General features: G+C 52.0%; 1 protein-coding gene and 1 long non-coding RNA gene across 5 annotated transcripts in view; one reads left to right on the forward strand and one right to left on the reverse strand.

Annotated features, from left to right (window-relative positions):
* Positions 1-6,892: 6,892 nt before the first annotated feature.
* On the reverse strand, positions 6,893-14,141 carry LOC140605018 (uncharacterized). 2 transcript variants are annotated; one of them, XR_012007813.1, is made up of 5 exons: positions 13,453-14,141; positions 12,269-12,395; positions 10,377-12,108; positions 8,944-9,024; positions 6,893-7,260 (listed from the first exon to the last, which is right to left on the reverse strand). It is a non-coding gene; the product is annotated as an uncharacterized lncRNA (long non-coding RNA). The 2 variants fall into 2 exon arrangements; XR_012007814.1 differs by lacking the exon at positions 10,377-12,108 and having other exon boundaries at positions 13,453-14,121.
* PRKAG2 (protein kinase AMP-activated non-catalytic subunit gamma 2) overlaps positions 13,289-18,870 on the forward strand; it is a 265,070-nt gene continuing 259,488 nt past the window's right edge. For 2 of the 3 annotated variants that reach the window (XM_072776910.1, XM_072776911.1), the window contains exon 1: positions 13,292-13,965. In XM_072776910.1, the coding sequence (XP_072633011.1) occupies positions 13,852-13,965 (114 nt within the window). In that variant the 5' untranslated portion in view covers positions 13,292-13,851. Of the gene's footprint in view, positions 13,966-18,870 lie in introns of all 3 variants that reach the window. The other variant, XM_072776912.1, reaches the window with a different exon arrangement.

Here is an 18,870-nt window from a genome sequence, read left to right on the forward strand (position 1 = left end):
TGACTGTAGGAGGCACTGGCCCATCACACGTCACACCATCCAGAAGCAGCCAGGCTTGCAGAGCCAGGAGAGTGCGCTGAAGAAGTCCCTGAAGCTCGGAGGTGATGCTGTGCAGGGATGGGAAGGAATACCTTGCAGGAGCAGTGTGTGCTTTAAGTTGGAGAGCTCTCTGTGGCACCGTGTCTCCTGTGGGAAGAACACATGGATGCATGAACTATGGAGTAACTCCAATGACCTGCTGGCAGACTCTTTGCTTCCTGTCCCTGCAACTCCGGGCTCTGTAGACCTAAAATCTGGGTCCCAAAAGGGGACACTGTCTTGCCAGGGGACACAGCCAGGGTCCTATTGAACGGCAGGCTGCAGCTGTCACCCGGATGCTTTTGGCTCCTCGTGGCCAGGGCCCAGTGTGTAAGGAAGTCACTCTCTTGGTGGGGTGAGTTGACCAAGATCAGCAGTTGGAGGTAGCGTGCTTTCATAGAAGGCATGGGGTTGGAAGACATGTTGACGCCAAGGGTCCATGTGGCTCCCCCTCATGCTGGCACGGTGTGACTGTAGATGCTGCCAGCCTGGCCCAAGATGGCCCAAGTCCTGATTATAAAGGACTCAGAGCCCTCAGGACAAGATCTGGGTCACACTACCAGGTAGGCCATTTAGACTGGATACTGTGGGGGTGGGGGTGGGGGCGGGGGCAGAGTGGGCACCCATGTGGCCCCAAGACCGGCTGTAGCAATAGTGTCTTTCAGGTGTCAGACCTGGGCTCGGGTCAGAGACTCCCCCCACCTACTCCTGCTCGTTCCCCTCTATCTCCTGCACAGACATTACCCCCATTAAAGCTCTTACATGTCTAATTCTGTCTTGGCATCCACCTCCCCAAGGATCCCAGCTGACAAAGATATGCTGGCAAATGGGAGTCTCTGAAGTTACTGTTAGTTTAATGAGAGAGAGAGAGAGAGAGAGAGAGACGAACTGAGTGATCCCTGGGATGCTAGCAATTCAGCCTGAAACAGATCTAATTTTTCATTAATAAGGGTCAGCTGGAGCAAAATTCACTGGCCGGTGAGATGTCGACAGAGGCTACCATGTGGGAATTTCAATACTGCATCCTTTCTGTGCCTTGTCTATGCTGACGATTTGGCTTGGTGCTTGCACAAATATTCCATGGGAAGTCTATCGGCTTTGGTACTTTTGCTTTTTTGCACCTCACAAACTGCCCTAAGTTCACAAAATGTTTAAAAGGAGTTCCAATATATTTTGAGCAATAGGAAAATCAGTAGAATAAATACTGTAGATCTTCCCAATGGGCTATTAGAAAGCTACTGTTTGTGCACTGCTTCCTTGCTCCTTTTTTTTTTTTTTTTTTTAAGATTTTATTTATTTGACAGAGAGAGAGAGAGAGAGCACAGGGGAAGCAGGGGAAGTGGCAGGCAGAGGGAGAGGGAGAAGCAGGCTTCTCGCCAAGCAGGGAGCTCGATGTGGGACCCCATCCCAGGACCCTGAGATCACAACCTGAGCCAAAGGCAGACACTTAACCAACTGAGCCACCCAGGCGCCCCTCTGTTCCTTTGCTCTTGATGAAAGCAGAACAATGGTACGATAGGAGACAGGGCATTTTCTGATCTCATGTAGCCCTAAGATTAGCCACTTTGTGAATCTGGATGTAAAAACACAAAGAGATACAAGGATTAAAAAAGAAATGAGGATGTGGTAAGAGTAAACGAAAAGGAAAGGGGCTCTTTCACATCAGATCTTGGTAATTCTCTGAACCAGAAATCTGACCATGTAGATCAACCCCACAGCCCTTCCCTTCCCGCTCAGCCCATCCTCCCAGCCCGGAGGTATCTGGTTACAGTGCCATGGGAGTTTAACCAGAAATAAGAAGGACGGGATTGTGCCTGTCCAAGTAAATGACCAACATGCACTTGACGATGCTGGCCTTGGCTTCTGTAATCACTGTTTTTTTCTTGCTCAGGTAACTTGGAAAATTTGCCAATGGAATTTGGTAATCCTAGTCATTAGTCAGTTTAAGCAGGCTTTCTTCAATCACAAAGGGCAAAGTTCTTTTCCTATGGGAGAAGATTTATGCACTCCAGTCCCATCAGAGATTCTCATCTGAGCCCACAGGGCTCTGAGAATATCCAATGCTTGACCTGAGCCTCTGGAAAGGGCCACGGCACCCGCAAACACTGTGTGCAGCCAGGGAGCTGCCCACTCACACGGAGGGCAGGGCCTATGGCATCATGGAGCCTTCCGTTCCCACAGATCTTCCGAATGGGCTTGGGAGTAAACAGCCTGGTCCTGGACGTCCTTTGGGAGGCTGCTGGCCAGGAAGGTCAAGGCTACCTGACCACAGCAAAGAACGTGGCCAGGGTGGCCGAGGGGCAGAGGGGTCAGACTGGAAGGGCCAGATAACAGGCACTCCTGTCGGCTATAAACTCTGCTACACAGCCTTCCTCTTTCTTGCTTCTCTTCTTCCTCCCTGGGTCCCTTCTTCTCCCCACCTGATTCTAGAAAGAATAACAAAATTAAGTTAATTAAAAGTGAGAAGTTCCTTAGTTAAGGCTCTTGTCTTGCAAGAGACAGAATTCCAACTCTACCTTTTTTTTTTTTTTTTAAGATTTTATTTATTTAGTCATGAGAGACACAGAGAGGCAAAAACACAGGTGAGGGAGAAGCAGGCTCCTGAGGAGAACGTGCTGTAGGACTCGATCCAAGGACCCCAGGATCACACCCTGAGCCGAAGGCAGATGCTCAACCACTGAGCCACCCAAAAGATGGAAATGTTGTTGGCTCATGGGGAGAGGGAGAAGAGGAAGTGGTGTTAGGGGTGATGGGGGGGCCGAGGCTTCCATGTCCCCCCTTCCTTAGTTCTTTTTGAGAGCTGTACTCTCAGGCTACTGTCCCTTGAGTGGGGGCAGCTCCAGATGGAAGCCTTCCAGCCTTGGGGTACGGAGGGAGAGAGCTTGGTCAGCACCGGTTAGAATACCAGGGAAGGGCTCTGATTGGCCCCCAGGACCAACTCCCCATGTGAGGGAGGTTGTGACTGGCTGAGCTGGTGGGCAGGGACCAGAACACTGACTGGGAGTGGCAGCCCCTGCCAGCAGGGGAAGCAGGTTCCCCTAAAGAGGAAATAAAGCTATGAATGCACACCGTGTGTGTGTGTGTGTGTGTGTGTGTGTGTGTGTGTGTGTGTTACAGCCATCAGCTCTGATGCTCTGTGCACTGGCCACCTGTGAGAAGGATGTGAGGGTTAGCTCCAGTGCCAACAAGGAAAACGGTAACCAAGAGTTCAGGAGAAAGACAGGAATTTCTCCCTGGAGATCATAACAGATGTCTTTTTTTAGGTTTCAACTATCAAATCCCCATGTTGGCCAGCCACATTCAGCCCTGGCCCTGATAGAATCAAGTCCTATCTCTTAGGGTTTCAGACACAGCTCTGGATGGAACAGTTCTAGGTAGAAAAACCCTCCTTCTTGGAACACGACCCCAAATAACTCTACTGCCCTCCTCTCTCTGGAGTCCAAGTCCAAAGCCCATCATACTTTCTAAACTTCCATGTGATCCCTCTTTCACTTTCGTAAAAATCCTTCTTCCCACTTGGGCCTTAAGTGGTATCCCATTTTCCAGGCCTCTGACTCATTCCCATTGTTCAATAATATAAAAGTCATTCTAGAAAGACTTATAAAGTCAAACACTCTAAACTCATACAACATAATCTCTCTTCAGGGAAGGTTTGGTACAGATGTCATGTATGTAAAATGGAAACAGGAGGCAAGTTGGCATCCCCTGCCCCACATTTCCCTCCTGTTGGGACTCAGACAGGCCTTCAGCCACACAGCTGGGAAGACGACTCAGCTATCAGCTCCGTGGGAAGATCTCCTGGCTGGTGCTCCTTGATGGCCTCTCCAAGCTATTCTCTGAGGCCATCCTCCACAGCCACGCACATTCCGGTGGGTGACAGGCAGGCACCATGCCTGCAACTCTCTTAGCTGGAAAGATGGAGCAAAGTGTGCTGCTGTTATGTCTCTGGTTCCTAAAATACTTTCCTGGAGAAGGATCAGAGGAAGGGTCGTTGCAGCAGGTCTCAAACTTCAACCAAGCAGGTGACATGGTCTACCCCAAACTGCCCGACCAGAGTGTGGGGAAGTAAGGAGCCCAGCACCTGAGGGCAACTCTGTGAGAAACCCCGCTCCATCTCTGAGGTGAAAGACAGGAACCCTGCTCTTGGCTGCCCCTTGGACCGATGGCAACTTTGGAACAGCCTTCTAGGATATGAGCTCTCCTCTGGGGTGAATGTCACCTCTGAGTGCAGGGCTGGGTGGACTTCAGAGGGCCACAGGGCCTGTGCCCAGGAAATCACGGGCACTGTGATGTTCCAGAAGGATTCTGGAAAGCAGGCAGCAAACATGCCACTGCTGTGTGCTCTGCTTTTGGGACTGATGTTGAGGAAGAGAAAGGAGCATCTTCCACGTGCAGGTGCTTACATGCTCCCAGGCATTCTCATCTCACATTTACCAAGTGGTTGTGCAACATCCTTGCAGATATACCACCGGAGGAGTGACAGAGGCAAGTGTGAGCCCCGAGCCTGTGCCCCTCCCACCGCACTTCTCTGTATGTGACAGAAAATCTTAGTAGCCATAAACATAAATCAATAAAACAAACCATATAAAAAGGGGAAAATCCTGTATGCTAAAAAAAAGGGCAAGATAAAAAAACTCAAAAGACAATTAGACCGGGAAGAAATGCTTGCAGTGCATGGCACTGACAGGGGCTAATTCTGTCAAGGTATAAAGAGCACCTGTAAGCAGGTGGGAGACAGACCTAGCACCCACAGGAGAAAGCACCGGCAACTAACTCACAGGAAGATAACTGAACAGGAAGTGCAAATGCACAAAAGCTATTTTCCATTCAGAACAGGAAAATTAAACCATGAAAGTTTAGTTTCATGACACTATTTTCACCTAACAAATCAGCAAATATCAAAAAGCTAGAAAAGCAACTCTGTTGGCAAGCCCAATGAGATGGGCCTGTGTGCCATCCACCTAAGATGGACAGACTGGCTGCCTGTCCAGGTGGACAGTGCACATGAGCTTTTCTCCAACAATTCTGCATTGGAGCATGTGTACCCAGCATTCCAGGGCTGGAAACAACCTAAATTTTCACCAGGAGGGGACTGCTTATATAAACAAATGCAATAAATAGCAAATCATGATCAAATAAGTTATGGAGTATTTCTACAATGGAATATCATGCCCATTTATCACTTCTTCCAGGAAGAAGGCAGCTCCCTGCAAACTGCTACACACACTCTCTGAGACCTATTGCTGAGTTAGCAGATGCACAGGGCATCCCTCCACTTGTGTGGGAAATGTACCCCCGTGGCCCCTTACAGCTCTGCTTTCCCATCTGTCTCTCCTGTAGCCCCCATTCCATCCCCTCTATCAGGGGTGCCACTGATTCCCATTCTGAGGAGACTAGAACCCCCAGCTCCCTGTCCATGTCTCCGTGCACCCCTCCCTCCAATCAGGTGATGAGCCTCCTCTCGCCCGATGGACTGTCCTCCCCTAGGTCTGGTATACCTCACCCTTCTTGCCCACCTCAGCATTTTGCTCTCTTGGTTTTCCTTTTCTGCATCATGGATTCCCTCCCTGACCGGGACAGGGTCACGGCATCAGCACTCAAACATGCTAGAACATCCTGCTCCTTGAAAACCAACATCTCCTGACCCACATTCCTCTCTCATCGCCCATCTCTGCTCCCTGTTCTGCAGAGCTCTGGGAGCTACCCATCCAGCATGAGCCGCCTGCATGGCCCTGCCTCCTGTGAGCCCTCTGCATGACACCACTGCTCCCACTAGTCCTTGGCTCATCAAGGCAGCTGAGGCCAAATCCCATGGTCACCTCTGAGTCCTGCCTCTCACTCTGCACCTTCCTCGATGAGCTTCTGTCTCCTGGCTGCCAGATCCACTTTCTCTTGGTTCTCTTCATAATTCAAGGTTGCTCATCTCCCCAACTTGGAACTGGTAGAGGGGGGTTGCGGGGTGCTGTCCTGACCTCTTTGCTGTCTATGCTCATGCCTCCAAATCTCTTCCCGCTTCTGGCCTGAAATGCCAGCTGGGCCGATGTCACCAGCCAGACGTCTCCCTGTTGCTGGAGGATCTTCCCTTAGGTCCCTACAGGCACCTCTGCCTTACTACAGCCCAGAGCAGACTGCCCATAGCCCTGAGGCTCTCCTCCTAGGAATCAGGATCATTCTAGTCTCTCAGGCCAAGACCTTAGACCATACATTACCCGTTCCTTTCTCTCAGACCCTATTCCCAATCTCTCAGCAAATTCTGACATACATCCAGAAGTATGTATACTTCTCACCACCCTGCCTCTCCCCTCCTGTCCAAGCCATGATGTCTCGCTGGGATGACAGTGACAGCTCCTGACTGGGCTGCCAGTTCCTTCCTCTTACTCTACTTCACAGAGCCACCAGGCCAACCTTCAAAACGGAAGCTGGATCATGCCATTCTTCTGGCTGACGTTCCCCAATACCATCCCATCTCACTCACACAAATCCCCACCTGTCCTCCAGCCACGCCCCCCGCCACACTGCCCTCCTGACCTGTCCTAGAATCCTCCCCCAGAGCTGTCCACCTCCCTCATGTGCCCAGATTTCCAATCCAATGTCAAGAAGAACCCCCAGCCTCCCTCCTGCTCCCATACTCTGGGCTCTACCACTGCCTCCCTCTGGCCAAACCTGGCCAGACACCAAGTGGGATCAGTTGGCTAAAGATCCTGGGACTGCTTTTCTGGGCAACACAGAGCAGGGCGGGACACAGAACAGATCTAAGGGCAGAGGCAAATGACTCCCCCTGCCCCCTGGCAAAAGAGCAAATCTCTAGACAGGCTGAAAAACCAGTCTTTTAGGAGGGAGTGGTTAAAATGACACAATTCTCTAGCTATCTCCATTCTTGGAGAACAAATTGTCAGTTTCTTAAGGCTGCAAAGATCACAAAAGGACTTGGAACCAGCGATCCTACTGAGATATAGACTCTTCTTAAAGCTCTGGCCGAAGCAGCTGTGCTTGCATCCTAGCCACAAGACCAGGTAGCTGGCCTCGATGCTGACCAGCATGGAGTCTCTTCAAGGGCTTCATATTTGCAGCGAGCCCCACATGCCACCTCGTGCTTCACACAAGGTCCTCCTGGTTGCTCCGAGAAACTCTGCGTCCATCTCCAGGAGATTCCAGGAACCTCTTCCATCATGTGTGAATAAGCTACAATGAAAGGAAAATGTTCTTTCAGGCTGGTCAAAGAACAATGAACTTTGTAATTATGCTTTATTTTTTTGCCTAGAGGATAAAATGCTACAATGAGTGGGGAAAGAAAAAAAAAAAGAAAAGCAAGGTAAATCCTTTTGCACAATGATGCACTGGGGGTGTTGCGATGATTTGAAATGACCTTTTGCAAGCTCATGGGGGCACAGAGTTTCTCTCTCTCTCCATTCTCTCCCAGGACCTCATGCAACTCTTTGGAGCTATATTTAGGAACATTTTACAAAATACATTTCTGACCCACTCTGCATAAGGAGGGTTGTCAAAGATCACTATATTCTTGACAGCCTCCCTGCACAGTTAGAGCCCTGGAAACGAGCATCTTGTAGGCTCTGTCTGTGTACCAAATAGGCATTTATCGATTGTGATATAAAGTGCTAAGGTTCAAGGACAGGGATAGACACTGGCAAGTTTGTACATGGGTTTAACTCCAGGTATGCCTGGACCCTCCAGGAGGGACACAGCTTTCCCCAAGAAGGAAGGAAACTGCATCTGCAGTGATGGGTGGATGTCAAGAGGTCAAAGTCTATAACACACTTGAAAATCCAGGACAGGGATCCCTGGGTGGCGCAGCGGTTTGATGCCTGCCTTTGGCCCAGGGCGCGATCCTGGAGACCCGGGATCGAATCCCACATCGGGCTCCCTGCATGGAGCCTGCTTCTCCCTCTGCCTATGTCTCTGCCTCTGTGTGTGTGTGTGTGACTATCATGAATAAATAAATAAAATCTTTAAAAAAAAAAAAAAGAAAAGAAAATCCAGGACACACACTGGATTTGGATCCGCTCTCCAAACACTGCCCATCCCCAGGCACCGTAAATGTATTTTTTCTGGAGCCTTGTTAAAAAACCATAGCTAGCATTCTAGAGGCCAGCAGCTCTAGATGTCAGCTGCAAGTTACATGAATAAATGGTTAACAGTGGTGCCGATAAGCACTCCCTCGTGCAAGTTAATGTTCATATTTGTACATGCAGTATATGCATTTTGGGGCTAGTGTAATCGCCAAAGAAATTTTGCTTGCTTAGGAAATTATTATAATTAATTTGCATTATTTTATCATGCCCTAAACAGATACGTTGAGTGAGATCAGAGGTCAGTCATGGCAGAGGTTCATGCCATATTCAGATTAACAGTGGAATTCCAAATTTCCCTGGGTTAATCTGTTCACGTCTAGCATGTTCAACGCTCAGGAGGAAGTCGAGAACCAACATATACAGAGCTTTAGTGGAATTCTGCAGCCTAGGGAGCCCAAACCCACTCCCTGGCTGGGAGGAAATGCTGGACATTTCCAGGACAAAAGTCACATGGGAACTCTGTAACGCAGTTATGAAAGCAGCTATTGGCAGAACCAAAGACTTGATTCCCAACTAATGCTGTTTACGTGACTGCTACCCTTAGTAGAGGAAGGGGACATAATTGCTGGGATTACCTATTCTTTTATTTAGCAAACAGACGCCTCTCTACTACACAGTTCTGTGGGTCACACATACCCTGCTTGCTGAATCTGTCATTCTTCAGAACTGCTGAGTGTGTGTTTAGGCAAAGCCGGTCAAGACACCAGCCTATTCTCTAGAGAAAAAGAGTGAACAGCAAGTCTGTCCTTTGGGAGAATATTGCCACAGAGCTTACCTTTATCTTAATCCAAAGTACTTGTTGGATTGCATGGGCAGGATGACCTATGGTTAACCGGCATTACAGATGAAGTGCAATCTGAAACACAGATAAAGGGGATGGCTTGTGCGGGTCCCCTGAAAAATCAAAAGGAACCCAGGAAAGGGCTGTTGAGAGAGATGCTGCCCCAAAGCAACCCTCCCCACTGCTCCTGCGTGCACCTCCACCACTACCCTTAGACTGATAACAGTAGCCTCATTTGTACCAGGGAGCAAAAGCTTTCACAAGGTTACATAATCAGTGCCCATGTTTAAAGGAAAATAAAAATTTGAATGTGACCCTTAGCCCTGGTTTTCATGATGGGATGACAACACCCTCTCCTCTTGGTTTCTAATGAGTTAGCAAAGCATTCACAGTGTCCTCAGCCCAGACCCTGTTTCATTTTTCTAAGAGGTGCTTTCTGCCCAAAATGGAGTGACTGGTTTCCTAAATATACAGACCCACGCAGCTAAGATGTTGATGTCTGTCCAAGGTCACCCTGAAGGAGTTTCCTAAATAGTATTGCTAGCCTTGTGCAAAGCTTTTAAAAGCGGAAGGGGCCATACTTTTTAGTTTCTTTCCGGAGGGCCCTGCAAATTAAAATCAATGGACAGAAGTTAAGTGGTATCTGACGGCTGGTCTCAGTTTCCCTCCTCTGTAAAATGTCTCTGACTGTTCTGGGGAATTTTAATAGAAAGAATTGTGGAACTACAATGACACAAACACAGGTGTGATGTGAAATGGGGTTAATAACATCTCCTCATGTAGAGATAGATACTAAAGCCTATAAAACGCCCCAGTGTTGGCACACAGTAGGTGCTGTATATGGGTACCTCTCGTTAGTACCAGTCTGGACAAATGATGCCCCAATGGAAACATCTTCAAGAAGCCCCCTTTCCCTTAGAAGCACTGTCCTAAATCATTGGTGGTGAAGGACTAGAGATCTTTTGTTTGCTTGTTTTTAATTTTCAATTAATTGTGCAATGAGACTTCTGAAAAGTTAAATAAAAAAGGGATTACTGGAGGAATAAAATGAACAAATATGTACAATATATATAATCAAGACAAAATACAAGCCCCTTGTTAAAGAGGCCTCAGAAATCTTCAGAAGATTGTCTCGCAGAAGGGGGGAGGAAGTGACTGGTTCAGTGGCAGCACTCAGGACAAATGGAGACTTCAAGGTGGTTCCCACAGCACCCCACAGTTCTGGCCAGCCTCTACCTCTCATCCTTCCATCAATTTGAAGGACAGGGCCACATCAGAGGGAGGCGGATGCAGCCCTGCCCTGGGTAGAAATTTAAGGGGGTGCCAAAACCCAGTCATTACGATAAGTAATATTTCAATGCAAATATTTTTTATAGGCAAGGCTATGCTGTGATCACAAGTAACTATCAAAATCTCAGTGACTTTACCCATCTCAATCAAGTGCAAAGCCAGTTGTCCAACCCTTTCTTCCTGGACACCGTCTGGAACACAAGGTCTCTAAGATCACGGCAACAGAGGAAAAGTGAGGGAGACATCCCAACTCTTCACTGCCTGGCCCAGAAATAACACACACTTAATCTATTCACATTTCATCAGCCAGAATTAATTACAATTCTTAGCCTAACTGCCAGGCACTGGAAAATGTAAAGGATCACATAGATATTTCGTGACCTTAGAGCCTCTGCTTTACTCAGATCCTGTGCACTGGCTTCACTACATATATATAGTGCATTACAAACATATATAAATTTATCAATAAACTTTATACTTATGCACAGTTTATATAAATTATATATAAACCTTATATACAAGAACTTATTATATATATAATCTATATAAACTTCTATGTGTATAAACACTTTGTCTTATACTAAAAAAAGTCTGAATTTTTCAAAAAGACAGGATCAGTAATGGTGTTGACCTTGGCAATATGAGAGCCAGGCGGAAGGCAAACTCAGTAATGCTTATCTTTATTTTAAATTTTGATATTGTGCTTTGAACAGATCGTATTGCGTTGTCTTTGAGAAAGAAGTCATAGGTTAGTGCGTTCAGAAACAATCAGTAGCAAGGGTCAGTACATGGACACTGTTTCTTGGCATGCCACTTTTAGCTACTGGCTAAAATAACCATGTGTGCGGCAAGGTGGAGGGGAACATGGGTTTCAGAAGGCACCCCCAAAGCAAAACAATTACAAAAAACTCAATTCTAAGACTCCACTGATTGGAAGATATATGATCAATTTAATATCTTTTCAAAAGGAAAAAAAAGAGACTAGTATGCTTCTTTTTGGCACTGTCTATAAGAAACACCCAGATCTCAGAAATAGTCCCATATGGAAAAACAACAACAAAGGCACTTAAAATGCAGGCAAGATGGTAAAACACTTTAATTTCGGATCCCTGGGCACTGAAGTCTGTACTCCAACAAAATAAACAGAGAACAAATTAATTTTATTAATGAATGATTGGATGTATTTACACCAAGCAACCAACAAAGTACCTATTATAAGAACTGCTAACCACTGCCCATCACCCAGGACAGGCCCCAGGCAAGGCATTTAGCCCCAGCAATGACACAATGACAGTGACCTCCTGGTTCTGAATCCCTCCCTAGTGGCTCTTCCAGACTTCCCTTCCTGTCAACTCCCTCCTTCCCACCTTCTCCATCTTTCCTTCCCAAATCAGTTCTAGTCGAACGGAGTGATTTCCACACCCTGGAAAATTATTATTACTGTGATAGGGATTAAAAATGGGAAGCTAAAGAGATGAAGTTTAAGTGACACTTGGGGAGGAATTCTGAGCGGGTAAGGGTGGGTTCCCTTGGTTGCATAGGTAAGGAACCCCCCCCCCCTCCTTTTCTGCTAACCAGTATTTCCAGCATTTAGGGAAATAAAGGGCCCTAAATGGGCAGTCTCATGTCCCCCCCTCCCCCACCAGCCAGTCAGAAAAAGGTCAAAGTGTGAAATTCCACACCTTGCAGGGCCAGGTTGGCCACTTGATTTTTGAACCCACACCCCCCGCCCCGGGGCATTTCAAATTTATGTCAAGCAAGGAGTCCTCCAAGATTTTCCAGTCTGGCTTCATTCTGGCCTGAAGAGCAGGGGAGAAAAAGGAACCACCTAGACCGCAGGGGATTTCACACCAGATGATGGAAGGAGGACTGGAAAGAGCACAGGAAAGACGGCTGGAACCACTGGCTGCGGGCTGGCTGGGTGGGAGGCGCCACCAGAGGAGTGTCGTCTCCCCCCTCCCCCGCCCCCACCCCGAGGGCGGGCGGGCGAACCCCTCCCCCTCTGAGGAGGGGGCTCAAGTCTCCGCACCTGGGCAGCAGTTAAGGCCCGCTCTTCTCCCGTGGCCTTCCTGATTTACTGCTTAGGAGGAGAGGCGGGACCGACGTCAGCATTCGGGGCGCTCCAGGGACTTTTGGGGTCACTATGTCCTCAGAACCTAGGGCGGGAAAGGAGACGTCTCCACTGCGCATTCCCCCTGCTGCCAGCCGCCCGGGGGGGGCCGAGGTCGCAGCACCCTGGGGCGCTCGCAGGGGGACGCCAGCACCCAAGCCCCTCGGCAACGCGCCGCGCCCGAGCGGCCACGCGGCGGCACGTGGCGGCCTCGCCCGGGGCTGCCGGCCCTCTCCGCGCCGCGGCCCGGGAACTCCACGCCGGCTCCAACCGCCCATCACTGCGCAGCTCTCGGCGAACCCGGGAGAAGCCGGGTGCCGGTGGGGGGCAGGGGGACCGTGAAAAGCTGCTCTCCCCAGCTACGCCGACCGCGCCCCGGGGCGCACTGGAGTCCGCACGCCAGGCGGAGACCGACCCGGGGGCCGCGGGGGTCCCGGAAACAAGTGCGGGTCAGTGCGCATCCCCCGCCAGCCGGGGCTTCCGCCGCTGCGGGGATGGCGGGGCGGGGCGCGGGCGTGTTTCAGGGGCGCTGGGACACGGAATGCATCAGACCCGCGCGCCCGCCGGTCCCGCGCCGCCGCGGCCGCGGGGGAGGGAAGGGGAGGGGAGCCGCCGCCCGCGGGGCCGGAGACCCGGGGGCGGCCGGGGCGGCGGGGGGAGCGGGCGGGCGGCGCGCGCCGTGCACTTCCTGTTCGGGGCACGCGGCCTCCGGGCGCTCCGCGCTCGCCGAGCCTGCGTCCGGGCCGCGCCGCCCCTGGCCGCCGGCTCCCGTCCCCCGTCCCCCGTCCCCGCGCCGCAGCGGGCGCGCCCTCCGCCTGCCGGGCCCGCGAGCCCAGCCGCCGCCAGCCCTCGTGCGCGCAGCCGAGCCGGAGCCCAGTTGCCGGGGCGTTCGCGGGGACGCCTCCTCCTCCCTCCCCCCCCTCCCCCCTCGCGCCCAGAAGGGGGACGGGCCGAGTCCCAGGCTCCCGGCTGGCGCATTCTGCGGCCGAGGATTCTATTTGCACACAAACTGTCGGCTCTGGCCAGCTTGTCCGCCTCGGCGCGGGCACGGGAGGGCTGTCTTCCCGGTTGCGGTCTTCACCTGCACCTGCCTTTCAGATTACCTCTGGGCGTCCGTGGGCGGAGCTGAGAGGGGGGAAAATGTTGCTTCGCCTTGCAAAAGGAAGAAAACTTTGTCACCCAGCGGGAGACCTCTGCCACGCGTAACCCGGAGGGACAGCGGAGCCAGGACCGCCTTTGGCTTTGGTTTTGCATCGCTGAGCCCGTGAGGAGGAAGGGGACACGTGAACTCCGCGCTCTCGCCGCCCGCCATCCCTGCCGGCGGCGGCGGCCGGAGGTACCTGCGCCACCTTCCCTCCCCGCGGAAGTCCCCGCGCCGTGTCCTCGGGGTGGAAGGACGGTCGCGAAGAGCGCGCGGCTCGAGGCCGGCCGCGGGGGCCGGCGAGGAAGGAGAGGACGCGACTGCAAGACGAGGCACCCGGAATTAACTTCTGGCTAAAGTTATGGGAAGCGCGGCCATGGACACCAAGAAGAAAAAAGATGTTTCCAGCCCCGGCGGGAGCGGCGGGAAGAAAAACCCGAGCCAGAAGCGGCGTTCGCTGCGAGTGCACATTCCGGTGAGTGCAGGCAGCGCGGTCCCCGCTCCCGCCCTCGCGCCGCCGTCGTCCGCCCCGGCGCCGAAGCGGTTAAGGCGGGACGCCCCGCGCGCGCCAAGCGTGCCCCTCCTGTCACTTCGGGCGCTCGGGGGTGGGTGGCGGCGCAGGGTCGCGCTGGGCCGCCGAGCCCGGGCTGCGTCTCCCTGCCCAGCTGCGCGCGGCCGGGGCTCGGCGAGCGGCGGGGGCGCGGGGCGCGGGGCGCGGCTGGGGCGGGCTGGGCGTAGCCCCGAATCCCGCCCGGTGCGGGTGCTGGGGGCGGTGCGTAGTGTTGTTTTGTTGAAAAAGGACGGTGTGGACTGCGCTTCGGAGAGGTGGAGCCGCGCGCGGCTGCCGGGGACGCAGGGGAGGGGCGGTGGGCGGGGACAGCGGGCGGGGTGTGTGTGTGTGTGTGTGTGTGTGTGTGTGTGTGTGTGTGTGTAGCTGTGTGCGTAGCTGCGCCCCCAAATGGACCTTTCTTCTCTCGGATTCCTCTCCGAGTGTGCCTGCGCCCGGGGCCCGGGGCCCGGAGCTGCTCTGCCCACCCCCCGCCCCCGGGAAGCACATTTCGGGCTTTTGGAGACTTGGGGTTCCCCCAGGCGTGCAGAGCTACAGCGAACTTCAGCCCCGGCCACGCCGGCAGCCCTGCCTGGACTTTGGTGGCATCGATCGGTCCGCGGCTACTTTGTCCGTCGCGAGGGAGCGCCGGGCGGGGTCGTGCGCCCACCCTGGGGTTTTGCAACCCGAGCAGCGGGTGGTGGCCTTCTCCGGCCTCCCTACGAGCAAGTCAGGTGGGAGGACGTGCGGCGCAGCCCTTACTTGGGCCCTAAGGAGACCCCCAACTGGGTCAAGCCCCTGGTCCCCAACCACCACCCAGTGAATGTTTGTCCAAACAGGTACATGCAGATGCACACACGCACACACATACACAAAGAGTAGAGGAATCCATGAAGAATGTGATTTTGTTTGTTCTCGGGCCTGGGCACGGGGTGGGAGTGCACAGTGGATCCCTCTCTCTGAAAGCTGCTGCAGACTGGGCAAACTGGGCAGGACTGGGGTGGTGCTGCCTGCCTGTTCACTTCCCACTGCAGAACCCATTAGGTGCTTTGCTTCCGTGTTTATTGATCGCAGCTCCTTTGCCTTCCATGTGTGCACACGTTTGGGTAGAGAAGGTCTCAGCCTGAAGATGAGGGGTTAGCCAGCCCTCCCTTTCACGGGGGAGCTCAGGGTGCGGGTAACCAGCTGCTGTGTGGCTACCAGGGTGGTGACCCAAATATGCAAGAATGAGCATTCTATTTTAGAATGAGTTGTTTTTGTTTACGTTGCTAAGATAATTAACATAACAGATATTTTTAAGCCATATTGTACATGAAAAATTAGGCATAATATACCAGGAACACTGATTGCTTGAGCGAGCCCTTCACTTGGTTTCTCCCATTTGTCAGAGATAAGAATTTGCTTTGCCTACCTCATGGGGATGTCAAACTAAAATAAGTCATGGGAAAATTCTTGCATATTTAAAGTATTATATATATGTATGGCTATCATGGTGACATCAGAGCAACTGGTTTTAGAAGGAGAGATCTAGAGAAAAGAAAGTGACACCGCCTGGTGGCAGGCCATATTGTACTGAGGTGGAGTGGCGAGGCTGGTTCCAGATGCCGCGTGGGGTGTGTGTGTGGGGCCCCTGCAGCAGTGGTGTTAGTGGTTAGTGTGAGATAAAATCCAGAACCCAGAAAAGGAGTAAGAGGCCATGCTGTGAGAGTAGAAAGGCCATAGTGTAGTTGGAATACACTGACCACCCCTCTTGCTGTTGGATGTGATTTTGGCTGCTTAAAACAAACTTCTGGCATGACCCATCCTTTACCCAAAGTGGTGTTCACTCAATTATCCCACAACACGTGTCTAGTACTCTTGATTGGTGGTGAGATCTAGGGGTGCAAGGGAGTGGCTCTGCCTCCCTCCTTATAGGGCTTGTGTTTGCTGGTGGGACCAGGGGGTCTTCTCAGTGACCATCTAGTAATTGCCTGTTGCTGACTGTGTTGGGCTAGGTGAGAGCCTCTAGAGTTAGACTCTGGACTCTAGTTAGACTCTAGCTAGGTGAGAGACTGGCATTCAGACAAATGCTAGTACATGACCCAAGGGCATCAGATGACCAGTGCTTTTAGAGGGGAAAGTGGGTGAGATGACAGCAGACTGGCATGTTGGGAGAGACATCAGACCCAAAGGTGGTGGACAGAGCACAGACACATGTGAGAAGCCTGGGTTACTCCCATCAGGGAGCCAAACTGAACACCTCCATGAGTTGGGGGTTGGATGACTGCTTTCAGGTACAGCAAAGAGCCCAAGGGCCCCTTCCCCTACAAGAAACGGTTCAAGAATCAGGGTATGCAGAAATAGATGGAGGCCCGGTCAAGGAGGACTCTGAAGTAAGGTTACCAAGTTTAGCAAATAAAAATACTTAATGACCAGTTAAATTAGGATTTCAGTTTTTAGTATATGGGTGTCTCATGCATCATTTGGGATAAACTTATACTATAAAATCATCCACTGTTACCTGAAATCCCAATTGAACTGGGCGTCCTGCGTCTTATCTCGCAGCTCTACCCAGAAGGCAGCCGGAGGGAGTGAGGACCTCCTCCTGAAGGCGCTGAGGAGCTGCCGTGGATGGGGTGGGGGGCCTGCCCCCGCTCACCCGCGGCTCACCCAGAGCGCATGGAGCCCTGCTGGACAGCTCCGCTCCCTGCCACAGCTTGTCCCTCTGTTTCTCCAAGGACTCCTCTTGGATGGAGGCAGTTTCCTCAGCCCCAGTGCAGTTTCCTCAATCCCAGTGCAGGATTGGGACTTGGCTCAGTCCTTGGCTGAGGGATGTGGGTGGGAGGGCACCCCAGCCTTCCCATTCCTCAGGGGCCATGTGTTCCAGAGGAAGCCCCGGAGGGTCCCAACAGTGTCCAGGTACAGTCATCCACACTGGTGGTCCATTCCTTAACGTACCCTTACTGTTCATCTGGCTTTCCTGCCTTGCTTGCCCCAACTCCCTAGGATAAGGTGCTGAATCTGACTCACCGTCTCGCTGTCTTGGGGACAATCCAAACTAAGAAACAGTTAAAGGTGATGAAAGAGACTTAGCCTGGGAGCAGCGCACAAAGTGGCTCCATGGAAAGAGGGCTGATGGCAAGGGGACCAACTCAAATGCCCTGCAGATATCCAGAGGTTAGGGTTTGAGGGGCTAAGCATGGTACTGTACTGATGGAAGCAGACAAGTGAGCGGGAGGCATGAGACATTGGAAGGAAGAATGGGTGAGCTGGCATGCCTGATGGATGGGCAGGAAGCCACAGATTGAGTTAACCTTATGGCTTCAGGGTATTTGGTATAAGGAAATGAGGGAAAGGTGGGGAGTTCAGTCCCAGCCATGGTGAGTTTGAGCTGAGCCCAGCAAATGAGGGAGAATTGTCCACTTCCTCAGTCACAGCACCAGTGACCCCTCACGTCCCAAGAACACCATGTCTGGGCTTCCGAGGAGTGGCTCCGGCAGTCCTGTGGGTGGCATCCAGTTCACTGGCATGTGTGGTCTCTAGTGTGTCCCATAAACAGTACTATGACCTTGGGTATTGGGGTGTTGCATTATTGCAGACTTCCATCCCAGCCTCTGAGTGTCTCAACCATCTTTACCCTCCTTGCTGCCAATAGCACCTGCTGTGCCCTGAGACAGCAGCAAGGAGGAGTCCATTGTAGGGGAGGCCCTTGGGCCTATGGGTTGTAGCAGGTAATGGGGACCTGGAATCACTAACTGCAGTAACTGATGAGTTGAATTTGATTGAAGGGAGAATGGCCATTGGGCCCTAATGGAGGATGAAGCAAGGCTCGGTGTTAGCCTCTTTCTTGGGTAGCTGGGATCACCTTTCTGGGAAAATGCTCTCCGGTCTTGTCAGGGAAAAGGGAAGATGGGAAGCAGGAGAGGAAGTGGACTCCTCTGGGGTTGCACTGGGCCTTTAAAGGAACGGGATGGGCACCATGTTTAGAGTCATGGTGGGTTGGCACCTTGCCCTGGTTCTCTCCTTAGAGAAGGACCCTGCAGGAGCCTGTGAGGACACTGAGGCAGGTGCCCAACATTTTCCGCTGACAGAAGGAGCATGTCCCTGGGCTTCTTGGGAGTGGTGCTCCAGAAATCCTTCACAGTCACTGTAGACAAACTAAAAATAGAGCCAAGAGAAGCTGGCTGGTCACAGAAGGCTGTAAAGACACCACTTGGCTTGGACAGGCCTAGTACTAGTGATGACTTTGCCTGTGAGGTCCCTGGGGGAAGCCTTGCACTGCTTGAGGCCTGGTGCCCTCCACATTGGAGATGGGCCTCCATCCAACCAGATGCCCTCCGCCAAGGGACTCTGGAAAGGAGGGCACATGGGCTGGCTGCAGGTGGGAAGGGGAGCTGTCCTGTCCTGTGGGGCTGGAGGATTGAGTGCCAAGAGTGCTCACTACCTTTGGTCACATTACCAAAACAACCTGGACCAGGCCTCAGCGAAAAGAAGGGGTGCTATGCAGTTTTGATCTTGGCCTTGACCTTGGTCAGTTTGTACCCCTTGGAGAACATTTGTTGGGTTACGGTTGCAAGCAGGCTTTTTCAAAGGGTGGTTCCTGCAACAGCTTCAGTACAAGTACCCAGTGTGTGTTTGAGATGTCAAATCCTATTAGCCCAGATCTACTGAATCAGGCTCTCTGAGGAGTGGGACCTAAGTTTTCCAGGTGACTCTTATGCTTAAAGTGGTTTAAAAACAATTGGTTTCCAACTTCCCCAGTGTTAATACTGATCTGTCTCTTCTGCCCCCATGAGTTATCCTTTATGTCTGTCTGTCTGTCTGCTTTGGTATTCATTCATCCATCTGTCTGTC

This window comes from Canis lupus, chromosome 15, assembly GCF_048164855.1.
Source record: "Canis lupus baileyi chromosome 15, mCanLup2.hap1, whole genome shotgun sequence".
NCBI lineage: Eukaryota > Metazoa > Chordata > Mammalia > Carnivora > Canidae > Canis > Canis lupus.